Source organism: Lycium ferocissimum, chromosome 4 (assembly GCF_029784015.1).
Source record: "Lycium ferocissimum isolate CSIRO_LF1 chromosome 4, AGI_CSIRO_Lferr_CH_V1, whole genome shotgun sequence".
NCBI classification, from domain to species: Eukaryota; Viridiplantae; Streptophyta; class Magnoliopsida; order Solanales; family Solanaceae; genus Lycium; species Lycium ferocissimum.
Window position 1 is genome coordinate 36456282 of NC_081345.1, and position 13550 is coordinate 36469831.

Consider the following 13550-nt stretch of genomic DNA (forward strand, 5'->3'; position numbering starts at 1 on the left):
AGGAGAAAAGGAAAATAGCATTGGTATCATGGGAAAAAATATGTTTGCCTAAGAAGTCTGGTGGTTTGAATATTAAGAATTGCAAGCTCTGGAATGTAGCATCAGTAGGTAAGCTCATATGGCAACTAGCCAAAGAATAAAGAGATGTTATGGATCAAATGGGTGCATGGTATTTATATGAAAGGGGAAATAGATATCTGGGAACATCAAGCACCAAAGGATCAGAATAGTTGAAAAAATCAACTCTCTGAAAAGTACAATGGTTCAATGGTATAGGAATGGGGCGTATATCCTGACAAAGAATGGGGAATATTCAGTTTCAAAGAGTTATAATGCATTGCTAGGCAGGCACACAAGGATGATTGAAGCCGCACTGGTTTGGAACTCTATCATGGTACCTATACATAGATTCATTGTGTGGTTAGCTAATCAAGAAAGGTTGTTGACAAAGGATAGGCTTACGAAGATGCACGTACATGTTGATGATGAAACCTATGGATTGTGCTCAAATGCTAAGCTGGAAACACATAGGCACATATTTGCAAATTGTGCATGGTTTAAAGAATTAAGGGATGCAGTAGTCAACTGGTCTGGGATCTCATACAGGAGTATGAGTACTCAACAAACATTGAAATGGGTCAGGAGAAGGAAATGGAAGAAGTTCAAGAAGGAGCTGGTCATTGCCATTTGGGGTGCTATGATATACCACACCTGGATGGCAAGAAATGGAAAGCAGTTTCAGGAAAAGTATGTGCAACCTTAGCTTGCAACTGCCCAAATCCAGAAGGAGGTGAAGGAAAGAATAGGATTCTTCAGATGTACAAAAAGAGCTTATAGTAGTAGACACTTGGTCCAGCAATTATGTAGTTGAGCTGAAATTCTAGCAAGATTTGTTTTGCATTTCTAGATTCAGAAATGTATAGGTTTCATTTTGTTTTAGCTTTGAGACACTGGAGAATTGCAACCTTCTTGGAAGGTGGCTATTGCTCTTGTGTATTTGGATGATGTATTGCTTTGTTTTGTTGGTACAATAATATATTCACAGTTTATTACTAAAAAAAGAAAAAAATAGTTTGAGGCCTAAAGTAAAGGCCTAGCCTCTCCTTTGAGCCACCCTAATTGGCATATAACACGCAGAGAAGATAACTTTAGGTAATAATTATCAACAAAGAGGGTATTTACATAAAAAAAAAAAAAATAGACGCATGATATGTATTTGTATATACATAACTATCACTTAATCATGGTTAATTAATGTATATATTTACTTTATTAAATTACTTAATGACGGAAAATTGTATCGATCTAGTGTAAACATCCAGTGCTAATATAAGTTTTCACCGTAATTTTAAGTTGATTTATGAGGTATCTATCTCTGTCTAACATTTGTGACTTAATATTAGTCCAAGATTTGAATTATAATTTTATCCAAGTTTGAAGAAATAATTCATTTTTTGAAGGGCAGAAAAGTCGGTTAACATTTTGATCATTTTTTATCGATCAACATTCGTTTGACATTCCTTACTCTTTGAAAATAAAATTCTTACTAGATAAGATTATAATTATAATTAAATATTCAAAATCTGAAATGAGCTAATACTAAGAATTTGAATAAATAAATAATAAATATTCTTTTTAATGTTGAAAATAAAATATTAAGTATCCGATTTAACTAATTAGCAAAAGAATACAATATCTAAACAAGAAATTAAAGAATCTAAACCAAGTTAACGAAACCTTTAAGGTGCATATATTTGTTTCCTTAATAAGCAAATCATATTATTGGTATTTACCAAAAAAAATATATCATATTATTGGTAGTTAAAGAAATAAGAAAATAGAGCAAACTCGACTATACTATAGTATTAAGAGTCAAATTGGTCAAAATGCACATTTGAGGCAATAAGGATGAAACAATAGAAGAGAAAATATATTTTGAATTAGTTGTCATTAATCATTTTTCTTTCCTTTAGCATTTATTTTTACAAACGAACGCTCTCTATTTTTTTTATATATTAAGTTATTTGTTGTGAAATAGTATCTCAATATTAATCATTTTTAGTTATTAAACTGTCGCTTCTCAACTTTTGTCTAATTAAAGGGCCAACCTCCTTCGTTTAGGCCTATGCACGAATCGGTTTTCGGTTTTGGCCATCATCGAGTTGAAATTTTAAATTTTGACTTTATAAAATTCTCAACCAAACTCGATCCATTCTAGGTTCAATTTGATTTGTTTTTTATTATTTCGGTTCGGTTACACAAATCGATTTGTTCGGTCTATTCGAAATTTAAACAAGTAACTATATCATTTCAGTTTTAGAGTAAACATAACAAAAAATAATGAGATCCTAAATTTGCAGCCTTATAACCAAGACATTAACCAAGAAAAAACCATAAACTTGCAAGCATAATAGCATATAAATAGCAAAACAAGAGCTTGACAACTTGTGCAAGCATACAAATCCGCCAACACCACATTACATATACCAAATTAGTCATATTAGTCACAAGTGGCATATAAATTCGGTTTGTTCGGATCGGTTAGGTTAATAATTGAAGCCAACTATATCCGAACCGTTAAACCGTAATATTTTACAATTGCATTTGTAAATCAAAATTGAATTGTATTATCCAAATTGAATTATCCGAATAGTTTCGAATCGGTTCGAAAATTCGGATTGAACCGATTTGTGCACAGGCCTACCTTGGTTCCTAAATCTCCAAAATACTAATCAACTTTTTTCAATGAGTTGTTTGACAAATTTTTGAATCATTATTAAAAAGGTATTGTCGTGTTATCTGATGATTTCTGTGAGGTAGGATTTTTATATTGAATTAGAAAAACTATTGGAATTTCAATCCAACTATAAATGACGTGGTTTGCGATATGAGAGTTCCTATTTCTCACTAAAATAAGAGATTATTTTTATTCATATATAAAATAAAAGATGCAAGGAACACTTCTCATGGAGCCTCGAATATGGGAGTATTAATGATTAATTTTTGAGATAAAACCAAGTGAAATTGGTAAATCAGAAACTGCTCAAAACATGTCTTTTTTTTAGGCCCTAGCAGCTTTCATTAAAATTAATTTTTTTGAATTGATTAAGTAGGCGTTTGACTATGAAAATTAAACATTTTTCACTTTATTTGGGATTTTGAAGTTGGAGTTGTATTTGGTCATCGGTTTTGTAAAGAATATTTAGTTGTTTGAATGTAATGAAAGTGAAAAAAAATGGGGAAAAAAAAGGTGAAAATAAGGTTTTAGGTATTTTTTCAATTAAAATTTTTTATGGTCAAATGCTGATTTTTAAATAAAGTGAAACAAATCTGAAAAAAGTGAAAAATTCTGTGAATGTTAATAGGCGTTTGGCATGAAAATAAAATATTTTTCACTTTTTTTAAAAAAAATTTTGAAGTTGGAATTGAAGATAGAGTTGTGTTTGATTATAGTTTTTACATAAAATGTTTAACTGTTTGAATGTACTGAAAAAGAAAAAAGTGAAAATAGATTTGATACCATTTCAATTTATATTTGGAATTTTATGGCCAAATGCTTATATTTTCAAATAAAATGAAAAAAAAAATCAGAAAAAAGTGAAAAATTCTATGAATGTTAAGCTATTGTATTAAGGTTTGAATATATATAAAAAATAAAACAAAGAACGAACCGAATTTATCATTTTGAATTTAATTCGTTACAAAGCCATCTCTCTTCCCCACCTATTCATCACCTTGATAACTTCTCTTCGTCTTTCTCCTACACTCAATATGTCTCTCAATTCGCTTGAAACTTCAAAATCAATTGCCAGAAGAACCCTAAAAGGTTCCAATATGCAAAGTATGATATTCAATTGTTCATCTATGGAGTTACCAAATATGGAAGCTTTCAGTGCCCTTGATTTCAAATTTTGCCGCTTTTTTCACAATTCAATTCAACGAAAACTGGAAGGAGGATTTAATTTGCCGAGTTTTGGCAGATTAGGTAATACAACTCTGCACATACTAGATTTTTTTTCTTTCTATTATAGTAAACTGTTAAAAGTTTCAAATTACATTAATCTTGATATCAATATTTGTCTTAAAATGTGTAAAGTTCCCAATTAAGTAACTTTATTAAGAAGTTTCTTAATTAATGTAAGGTAAAAAAATCCAGGTTTGAAAATAATCACTTTGTATAAAATCTATTGTGTTTTTTGTGAATTTATTTTTTTACTATATATGTGTATCTCCTTTTTGGTTGAATATTTGTATAAATAAGTGATACAGCTTATCAGTGTTGTTGGTTTATTAAGAAGCTTGCTTAATTGTGCTTTTTGATCATCAGTTGTGCCAACATTTATCGGTATTCTTCTTTAACATACTTTGTGTTTATGAAGCTTGATATGAATGGTTCTTTGAAGGGAAAAGTGATACTTTTTATAGCTTTATTTATTTAATTTGTTGTCATGGTTCTGTAAAACTTTCACTCAATTGAACAATAATATGCTATTTGATGATGTATAAAGGTAATAGAAGAGATACAAGAGAATGTATAGACAATCGCAGAATGATTGATTTGTGTATTCTGAAGATATATGCAAAGTGATACTCACCTACTTGAACATCATTAGATTCATCTTGTTTTTACTCTTCGTTAACCTGCTTTCCATTTTGAAAGTTAATGTGTAGAGATTATGAGTGTTTCTCAAAAAGGGAAAAAAATAAGATTTTGTATAGCTTTCCTTTTGATTTCTTGTCATGGATATAAGTTATCATTGCACGTACCTTAGGTTTAAGTGGTTCGATTGTGTTACATATATTTCCTTTGCTAAATGGGCAATCATTTGCTATTTCAAGTTGTATAAAAGTAACAAGAAGATACACGAGAATGTATTGACAGTATCATAATGATTGATTTACCTCGTGAATTTTGGGGTTGATTATGAAGGGATGCGAACTGACACTCTCCTATTTGAATTGATTACATTCGTCTTGTTAAATTTCTACTTTTTCATGAGAGAAAGCTTTTCAGGTATTACTCTAGAATATTGCTCCTAATCTGTAAATATATGGTGTTCATCTTTCTTGTTATCAATGTGGAATACTATCCCTAGTTAATCACGAATAAGTTTGGGCCTTGTGAAACACAATGGACTAGCGGCTTGTAATACCAAATTTTAGCCATTTCAGTCATTACTATTTTACAATCTTTAGCAATTATTTCCCCCAAATATGATTATACGTCTAGCTTCTTAATTACTATTTTCATGATGGCAAATATTGGAATTGTGTTCTCTTGAATTTCCTATTCTTTGAAAAAAGTGTTTATTTTCCTTAGGATCTTTAATGCTTCTTTTATATTTGATTGTTAACAAAGCACCATTAACCCAGTTTTGTCTTAAACAAGTTTGCAATCTTCAAAAACTTACTTTATCTCTATTTCTGACCAACGTCTATTAATATATAGAGACAATATAAGCTCTTACTACTTTAGATATGCTCCTTGTTAATTAGAAAACCTAAAATTTAGTATGGAGTAGTATAATTTAGGTAAAATTCATTTATATATTAGCGTAAAAAAATGTACCATGGTTTAACTCAACCCCAAAAGCTAGATCATAAGGTGAGTGTTGCCCAAGACCATAAGAAGACAAATAACTCTTCCCTCAACCAATGTGGGACACTTAACACCTTCCTATACGTATGCCTACCAACTGGAGCGTGGACAACATAAAACGGGGCCCCAGCATTGGTAGACATCATAACATGAGTGGCCGGACTCTAATACCATGTAAATGGACCTTGGGCCTAACTCAACCCAAAAGCTAGCTCATTATGTAAGGATTGTCAAAGACCATATAACAAGACAAACAACCCACCCTTCAACCAGTGTGGGACACTTAACAATTAGGATTCATTCTATACTAATAATTTCGTGCAAACAAAGCCCACCCTCAGTGGATTATATTTTTGTTAAGTAGTGAATTATATTGCCATTCATGTTCCGTGAACAAAAGCCTTTTGGTAAAATTGTAACTTTTAAAAAAACCAAATTTATATTTATCTCGGTGGACCCAAGGTTCTAAGGTCTTGGGTGCTAGCTCAAGATGGAATCTAAAAGAGGAGAAAGAAAGAGTTAGTTCGTAGTTAGTTCGTGCTATAGGCAGTGGCCGAGACAGTATTTTCACCAATGGAATTCATCATCTACTATATACACGTAAAAAAAACATTTTAACTTATATATGCAGTGTGATTTTCGGGAAAAGGAGTTTGGATGATCCCCTTCCGCTCCTCTAGCTTCGCCATTGATTGTAGGAGAAGAAAGTGGTAATCTGTTTTGGGAAAGGTAGGGTTGAGTGGTCGGAAAGAAAGTAAAAAAGAAAAAAATATAAAGGCAAAAAGAAAAAAAGAATCACGTCTTGGGAAGAGGTGCCTAGAATTGGGGAAGAGTTAAAAGGAAAGCTCATAAAAGAAAATAAGCTGTAAACTGCAAAAGCTATGCAGAAGTCTCGATCCTACGACGCAAGGGTCGGCACCCATTAAAACGGCTACCAAGACCGAGACGACCATATATCTTTAGTGTTGGTGGGTGCCCACTCCTTTCTTTTAACAGTTATCCCAATAGCCTATAGATGTATATAGCATCCCAGTCGAGAGTAATGGGTGCTCTAGCACCCACCAAACACAATGTGGGTCCACTCGTGGTCTTGTTTCAAAATTCAAATAATAAGGTTATTGTTGTAATGAGGGATTCATGATGCATATGTGTGATCCTTCCATCCCACTCTACTTAAATTGGAGAAGTAAATATGGAAAACCAAAAATGTCTATGTGGAGAGCTTGGCACATTATATCTAAGTTGAGGAAAAGTGATGATTTTAACTTTGCAATAGAAAATTAACATTCACATGATTGAGGCTTTGGATAGTTATAGGTGGCATAATGTGATCACTAGATAGTTACATTTATGACTAACATTTGTAAAATAGATTAGAAAACTTACTTTTCTCATTTATATAAGCATTTTCTTTCTTCTGGAAGAATTCTTAATAGACAAAATTAGAAATGATCATATCTGACTGGAGTGTAAGTATAGAGGGTTAGTAAGTGTACATATAAATTGAGAAAATGTTGTTTGAGATGGTTTTGGATAAGTTATTGTTACGATAGTACAATAATGAAAGGCAGTTAGAGGAGACTATTAAAACCTAAAATCATATGGATGGAGGTTGTCTCAAAAGGCCTACCATTTCTCGAAAACAATGTATAGGATAACATAACAACAACAACAAAGATACTCAGTATAATACCACAAGTGGGATCTGGGGAGGGTAGAGTGTATGCAGACCTTACCCCTACCTTGGGAGGTAGAGAAGCTGTTTCCGAAATAACAAGAACATATAGGATAACATAACAAGAACATAATAGAAGCAAACGATGCTTATCATTGGGAAAGGGTGGTCACTCGAACATCCTTCGTTGGAAAATCATATTGACTACCAAGTATATAGGTCAAATATCACTTGTTACTGCTATATACCTCTTCTTGAACACCTTCGGTGCCATCCAAGATAGGTGGCCCAACGGTGAATGGTGTTCAAGGCGACTTGGGATCCATGTGTTCGATACCTGCCTACAACGCTACTATTTTTGCACATTGGCCTACATTTTTTCTTTAAAACAAAACCGGCGCCACTTCTTCTTGTGAAATTCGTTGATTTTCAGTCTACAAATAGATTCTTGTTTCCATTTGACTCATTTATACTTTTTCTTTTTAAGCGGCATGGCCTTTATAATCTCACTCTCCTTGTTTGATAATTAATGCAATTTTCGTTTAAATATGCTTATCTTATGAAATCTAGTATAAGCTTTACATAAGTGGGTGCTCTCTCTCTTTTTTTCTTTTCCTGTTATGATATTATATTAGTATTCTTATATTAAATAAATTGAAAATTCAACGAAAGTCAAATTGCAGAACAAGGAGATGTACTTTTATTTCTCTATCTTAAAATCCTATTTTCTCTCTTATTCACGACGGCGACGTAGAATCAAATTATTTATCCTTTCGTATTCCACATAGGAAATGTGCTCTGCTTCTGTCAGTTGCCACTGCAATAGTTGAAAGAGTTTTTTTTTTTTTTTTGAAAATTTAACATTAGTTGAAAGAGTTTTTCAGTAATGAAGTTCATCAAGAATGACTTATCAAACGAATGACGAAAATTTTAGGAGGTTGTATACTGCTACTTGCAGAAAAAGAAGTATTTAATACTATTTTTAATGAGTCTATTATAAAGATATTTCAAGAGATGAAACCTCGTCAAGTGTAATTGAAAGTAATATATTTTTGAGTTATGCTTTCACTAAAAGAACCTTTTTTTGTTGACTTCTTTAGGTTAATCTTGATTTATATAATTTTTAGCTCTGTTATAAATGCTTTTATAATTTAGCTACATATTACTATGTGTTTTGATTAAAACTTTTGGTGCACCAATTCAACAAAATAAAAGTTTATTTACTTCTTCAAAATTTGAATACTCTTGATAAAATTTCTAGCTGCGCCACTGCTCACTTCTAGTAAGTTTTTAGTGTATTTTGGAAGTTCCATACAAGATATCCTTATCTTTGAAATAACTATTTGACACGAGTATGTCAAGGCGAATTAAGAGCTTGGGTAATCCACTACTCCGGGTTTCTGAATTTATCCTTTTAGCATTTTTAATGGTTGGGTCAAGTCTTCATCATCACATAATGAGTTCTTAGTTATTGAAAGCCGGGCTTTGGTTGTAATGGTAATGGTAAGATTCTATTAAGCAGTGTCATGTAGGTTGTGTTAAGCTGTATTTAGTGTGAATGTAAAACCTAAAAACATATGTGGATTGATTTCTTTTGATAAAATATGTTGGATTGGCAGGTTTTCTTTCCCTTTATGTGGTACAAGGCCATAAATCTTTTTGACGTCACTAAAAAGAACAGAAATATATTCTTCGGTGATGTAATTTTTGTTTATCTTGAGACAATTAATTTCTTCTTTGTACTCTTCTTTCTTATTATAAAACCTTCCATCTGATAGAAAAGGTAAAGAATGTAGATGCTTTCTTAATATGCTTCATATCTCTTGGGACTTTTATGGGTAGTATACCACAAGTATCGTCGTGTTTGTCCCATATATGCTACTGGTGAAGTATCGTCGTGTTTGTCCCATATATGCTACTGGGAAGTATCGTCGTGTTTGTCCTATACTAATGTGAACTGTCATTACGCTATCTCCTTAATTAAACATCTGTCATCTACTTCTTTTGCCTTACTTGATTGGAAACCATTCTAATAAATATGAAGTACCTATATAGTAGATTACATTATTGACTATTATCAGATACCTTTAACCATAACTTTTTTTAGAAATATCATTCTTGCTTATTGTGCCCATGGGCCTCATCAATTAATCTTTTGTATTTCAGAGAACTTTGATTGTTTGGTCGTTCTGTTTTGGTCATGCCACCTGTCAGTTCCTTTTACCAGTCGCTCATTACTTCTCTTAGAATCTATAACTGATTTAAAAGAATATATGTCTTGCTGCCGTTCTTTCTATATACCAAGTGTCGGGTTACAGTATCTTATTTTAGAAGCCAGAGGTTTTTGAGGCAGTTTTTGTCATATATTGAAACTCATCTGTTTTCTGAATCCTCTTTCAAGAACTTTCCCTTTTCATGCTTGAGCCTTTCCTTGTAGATCTAAAAGAAAATGAACACCGATCAGACATGCAATGGCTCCTTCTGGACTAAGGAAGAGGATAAAATCTTTGAGAATACCCTGGCGCTCTACTTTACAGATGATAATCTATTGAGGAAGATGGCCGAAGCACTTCCTGGCAAATCGCTTGATGATATCACTCATCACTACAATTTATTAGTTGAAGATGTGGATGCGATCGAGTCGGGAAGGGTTCCCTTACCGAATTATCCGGAAATGCCAAGCCATTCCAACCAGAATAGTAGATTTTCAAAAGCAGATTTAGAACGGCGAAGAGGGGTTGCGTGGACGGAAGAGGAACACAGGTGGGTTTCCTGTACATTTCTTGAGGACGCTGTTAATCATCTGAATTGATGTTTATAATCATGTCTTGTAATTGACTGCACGACTTTCACTTTACTAGAAAGGATTTTCAAAATTTCCTGTTTCTTAATAACCTAGTTGGTGTGCTTCTAAATTCTAATCATCTAAATTGATATTATTACATTTCTATAATTGTGTCTTGCTCATTAGTTAGATCCATGCGCTTTTTTGTAACCTTAGTGAAACCCACTTATGGAAAAAGAAAAAAATAGTAAAACGTTATTTCATTTGGAGTGATTTTCTGAAACACAATGCAATGAAGGGAAAGGGCTTATTTGCTTGTCTTTTTTGGAATTTGTGCATTTTAATGTTAATGTTTTTCTCGAAGAAATTTTCTTGTTACTTTTTGAGATTTTAGTCCTTTACTTTGTAGAGCAGAGAACAGATCCATATATGTCATAGGTGTATTTGGTGTTCATAACCACGAGTGCTTGTGTTCTTTTTCTTCTCTCAATTTTTTCAATTTCTTTGTTGCTTGGGCTTAAATCAGAAAGTGATTGGACCCTAGGTTTCCTCAATGATGTAATAAAGCCGCCATCCTCCCTCCCCCCAAAAGCTTCTTCCCACATCTAAAGGCTCCATTAACCAATAATATGTTTGAATTTGGTCATTAATTTGGTATAAAGTTTTTTTCTGATGTATCTTTTTTTTTCTTTTTTATGACCGAGAAATTCATCTGGAGCCAACCCTTCAGGCCAACTGCAGCTTTCGAAACTCGGGGATGATGGGCCCACCCCTCTACCTTCTCCACTTAAATACCAGAGTCAGTTCTCTTGGCGTGGGGCTCGAACCTGTGACCTAAGACACAAGTCTCAACCTTTGCCAAGTGAACCAACCCCTGGGGGCATTTTTTTTCATGGATATGTCTTGTTCTTGTTCTTCTTCTTCTTCTTCTTCTTCTTCTTCTTCTTGTTTTTCTTGATATTTCTCACTTTTCTGTTTGAGTAAGAAATTACATTTGAGATATCACTTTTGAGGATAGCCTATTCCAAGTTGAGAAGCTAAACAGCACATATAGCTGAAGTGGTTATAAAAAAAATACATGTAGTTGAGCGAAAAATAGTGGGCAATGGATAATTCAGCAAATATTGGAGTCACATATCCAAAGGATGACATTTGTTATCCCCTGATTTTAGGTATCCAAAGAATGACATTTGTTATCCCCTGATTTTAGGTCCCTTCCTCTTTCTCGAAAAAATAAATGGATGGTGATTTTATTTTGGGGTTTGGGGTTAGGGAGATGGTGTTGTTAGTTTTGATAGTGTTATCTGTGGTGTTCTACAGTGCATGCAGATGGCAATAAATATGCCTTGGAATCATACATATTTGGCTCTGGGTTTTATAAGATGTATTGCGTGGTTGGCTGATTGAAAGAACGTAAAACTTTTAAGTAAATGCTGTCTCGCGATCTTGTTTCCTGGATTAACTTCAAAGTTGATAATAACTTCTTTTTTCCTCTTTCCTGTTATAGGTCATTTCTGCGGGGGTTAGTGAAATTTGGGCGAGGAGATTGGAGAAGTATATCCAGGCACTGTGTGATATCTAGAACACCAACGCAGGTGGCTAGCCATGCCCAAAAGTATTTCAATCGCCTCAAAGCCATCAACAAAGACAATAGAAGATCAAGCATTCACGATATAACTAGTGTGGATGCTGAAACCGCTGGAACTTCCCAAGTACCAAATACTGAGGACATGTTTGGGCCAGCTTGTGGAAGATCACACTCAGCGGCAAGCACGGACAATGAGAGCATGTTGCCTCGAGAAAGCACCAATGCTGAGCAGATGAGAGCAGTTGCTGGAGGAGAGTCCTCAGGCCCTAGTGCTGCATTTGTCAATGGAATGAATAGTCTGTCCCCTGATGCGGATGATGAGTTCATATTAAATATTGATGACCTAATCGTGGAGCCGGAGGGAACTAATGAAGCCGGGGTTCTGGTTGACACCGGAAGATCCCAATTACCCAGCAAACAACCGTGTAATGCTAGCAGTGAAACTTACTGTCATCCTATCACTAGAATTGGGAGTGAACTTGAAGCATTGGTCACTGAACATATGATGGGAGACAATGATATCAGTCCCATTTATAACGTCGGGAAAGCATCTGTTTCTCATGCAATGCTATCCACTGCTGCTCATAGTGGAATGCCGAGCTATCCAGTTGCTAGTATCGGTGCTAAAAATGCACATCAAAACACGGTGGCTGATCCTACTCGATTACCTCCCATTGCCCCCTCATCTAACTTTGGTGGTGGAGGATGGCCCACAATTGCTAGTATTGGTGCTACGAATGCACCTCAGAACACGGTGGCTGGTCCTTCTCAGTTACCTTCGACTGCCCCTTCACTTAACTTTGGTGTTGGATTATGGTCCTCAGTTGCTAGTGTAAGTGCTAATACTGCACCTCAGAACAGGGTGGCTGCTCAATTACCTCCTGTTGCCCATTCACCCAACTTTGGTGTTGCAGTATGGCCCACTGTTGCTAGTATCGGCGCTATGAGTACACCTCAGGACATGGTGGCTGGTCCTTCTCAGTTACGTCCCGTTGCCCATTCACCTAACTTTGGTGTTGGAGTATGGCCCACAGTTGCTAGTATCGGTGCTATGAGTACACCTCACGACATGGTGGCTGGTCCTTCTCAGTTACCTCCCGTTGCCCATTCACCCAACTTTGGTGTTGGAGTATGGCCCACTGTTGCTAGTATCGGCGCTATGAGTACACCTCAGGACATGGTGGCTGGTCCTTCTCAGTTACGTCCCGTTGCCCATTCACCTAACTTTGGTGTTGGAGTATGGCCCACAGTTGCTAGTATCGGTGCTATGAGTACACCTCACGACATGGTGGCTGGTCCTTCTCAGTTACCTCCCGTTGCCCATTCACCCAACTTTGGTGTTGGAGTATGGCCCACAGTTGCTAGAATCGGCGCTATGAGTACACCTCAGGACATGGTGGCTGGCCCTTCTCAGTTACCTCCCGTTGCTCATTCACCTAACTTTGGTGTTGGTGTATGGCCCACAGTTGCTAGTATCAGTGCTGCACCTCATAACAGGGTGGCTGCTGAGTTACCTCCCTTTGCCCCTTCATCTAACTTTGGTCTTGGAGTATGCCCAAATTCAAACCCCATTGACGATGAAGGCATCTTTGATCTGGATGACCTGTTCAGTATGATCTGAGCTGATGCAAACGAGGCTGTTAATGTTGATATTAGTGGGTCACAACCGTACATGCTGTTAATACTGATACTTTACTTGGTTTTTTGAAGACTTATTCCATTAGACTAGAATGAGGATAATACTGTGTAGGTAATGGTCTATATTGTGGACACATTTATTTAGAGTTTAGCGCTATTATTTCCTTTTGATTTTTCAATGACTCTTCTTTATCTATGCCAATTCTGCTTAGGGAGCAGGATTTTGTCCATCTTCAAAAGCTTTTGAGGACTAAGGAGGCTTTCG

General features: G+C 35.0%; 2 protein-coding genes across 2 annotated transcripts; both read left to right on the plus strand.

The window, feature by feature from the left end:
* The first annotated feature begins 259 nt into the window (after positions 1 to 259).
* LOC132053998 (uncharacterized) lies at positions 260 to 763 on the plus strand. The gene has a single exon (XM_059446085.1). It carries the CDS (start codon positions 260 to 262, stop codon positions 761 to 763), a length of 504 nt encoding a protein of 167 aa, XP_059302068.1.
* A 2973-nt stretch (positions 764 to 3736) lies between these two features.
* On the plus strand, positions 3737 to 13450 carry LOC132052644 (COPII coat assembly protein SEC16-like). Its single transcript, XM_059444277.1, has 3 exons — positions 3737 to 3985; positions 9712 to 10037; positions 11567 to 13450. The coding sequence occupies exons 2-3, from the start codon at positions 9724 to 9726 to the stop codon at positions 13266 to 13268; spliced, it is 2016 nt and encodes a 671-aa protein (XP_059300260.1). The 5' UTR covers positions 3737 to 3985; positions 9712 to 9723; the 3' UTR covers positions 13269 to 13450.
* The last annotated feature ends 100 nt before the right edge of the window (positions 13451 to 13550 follow it).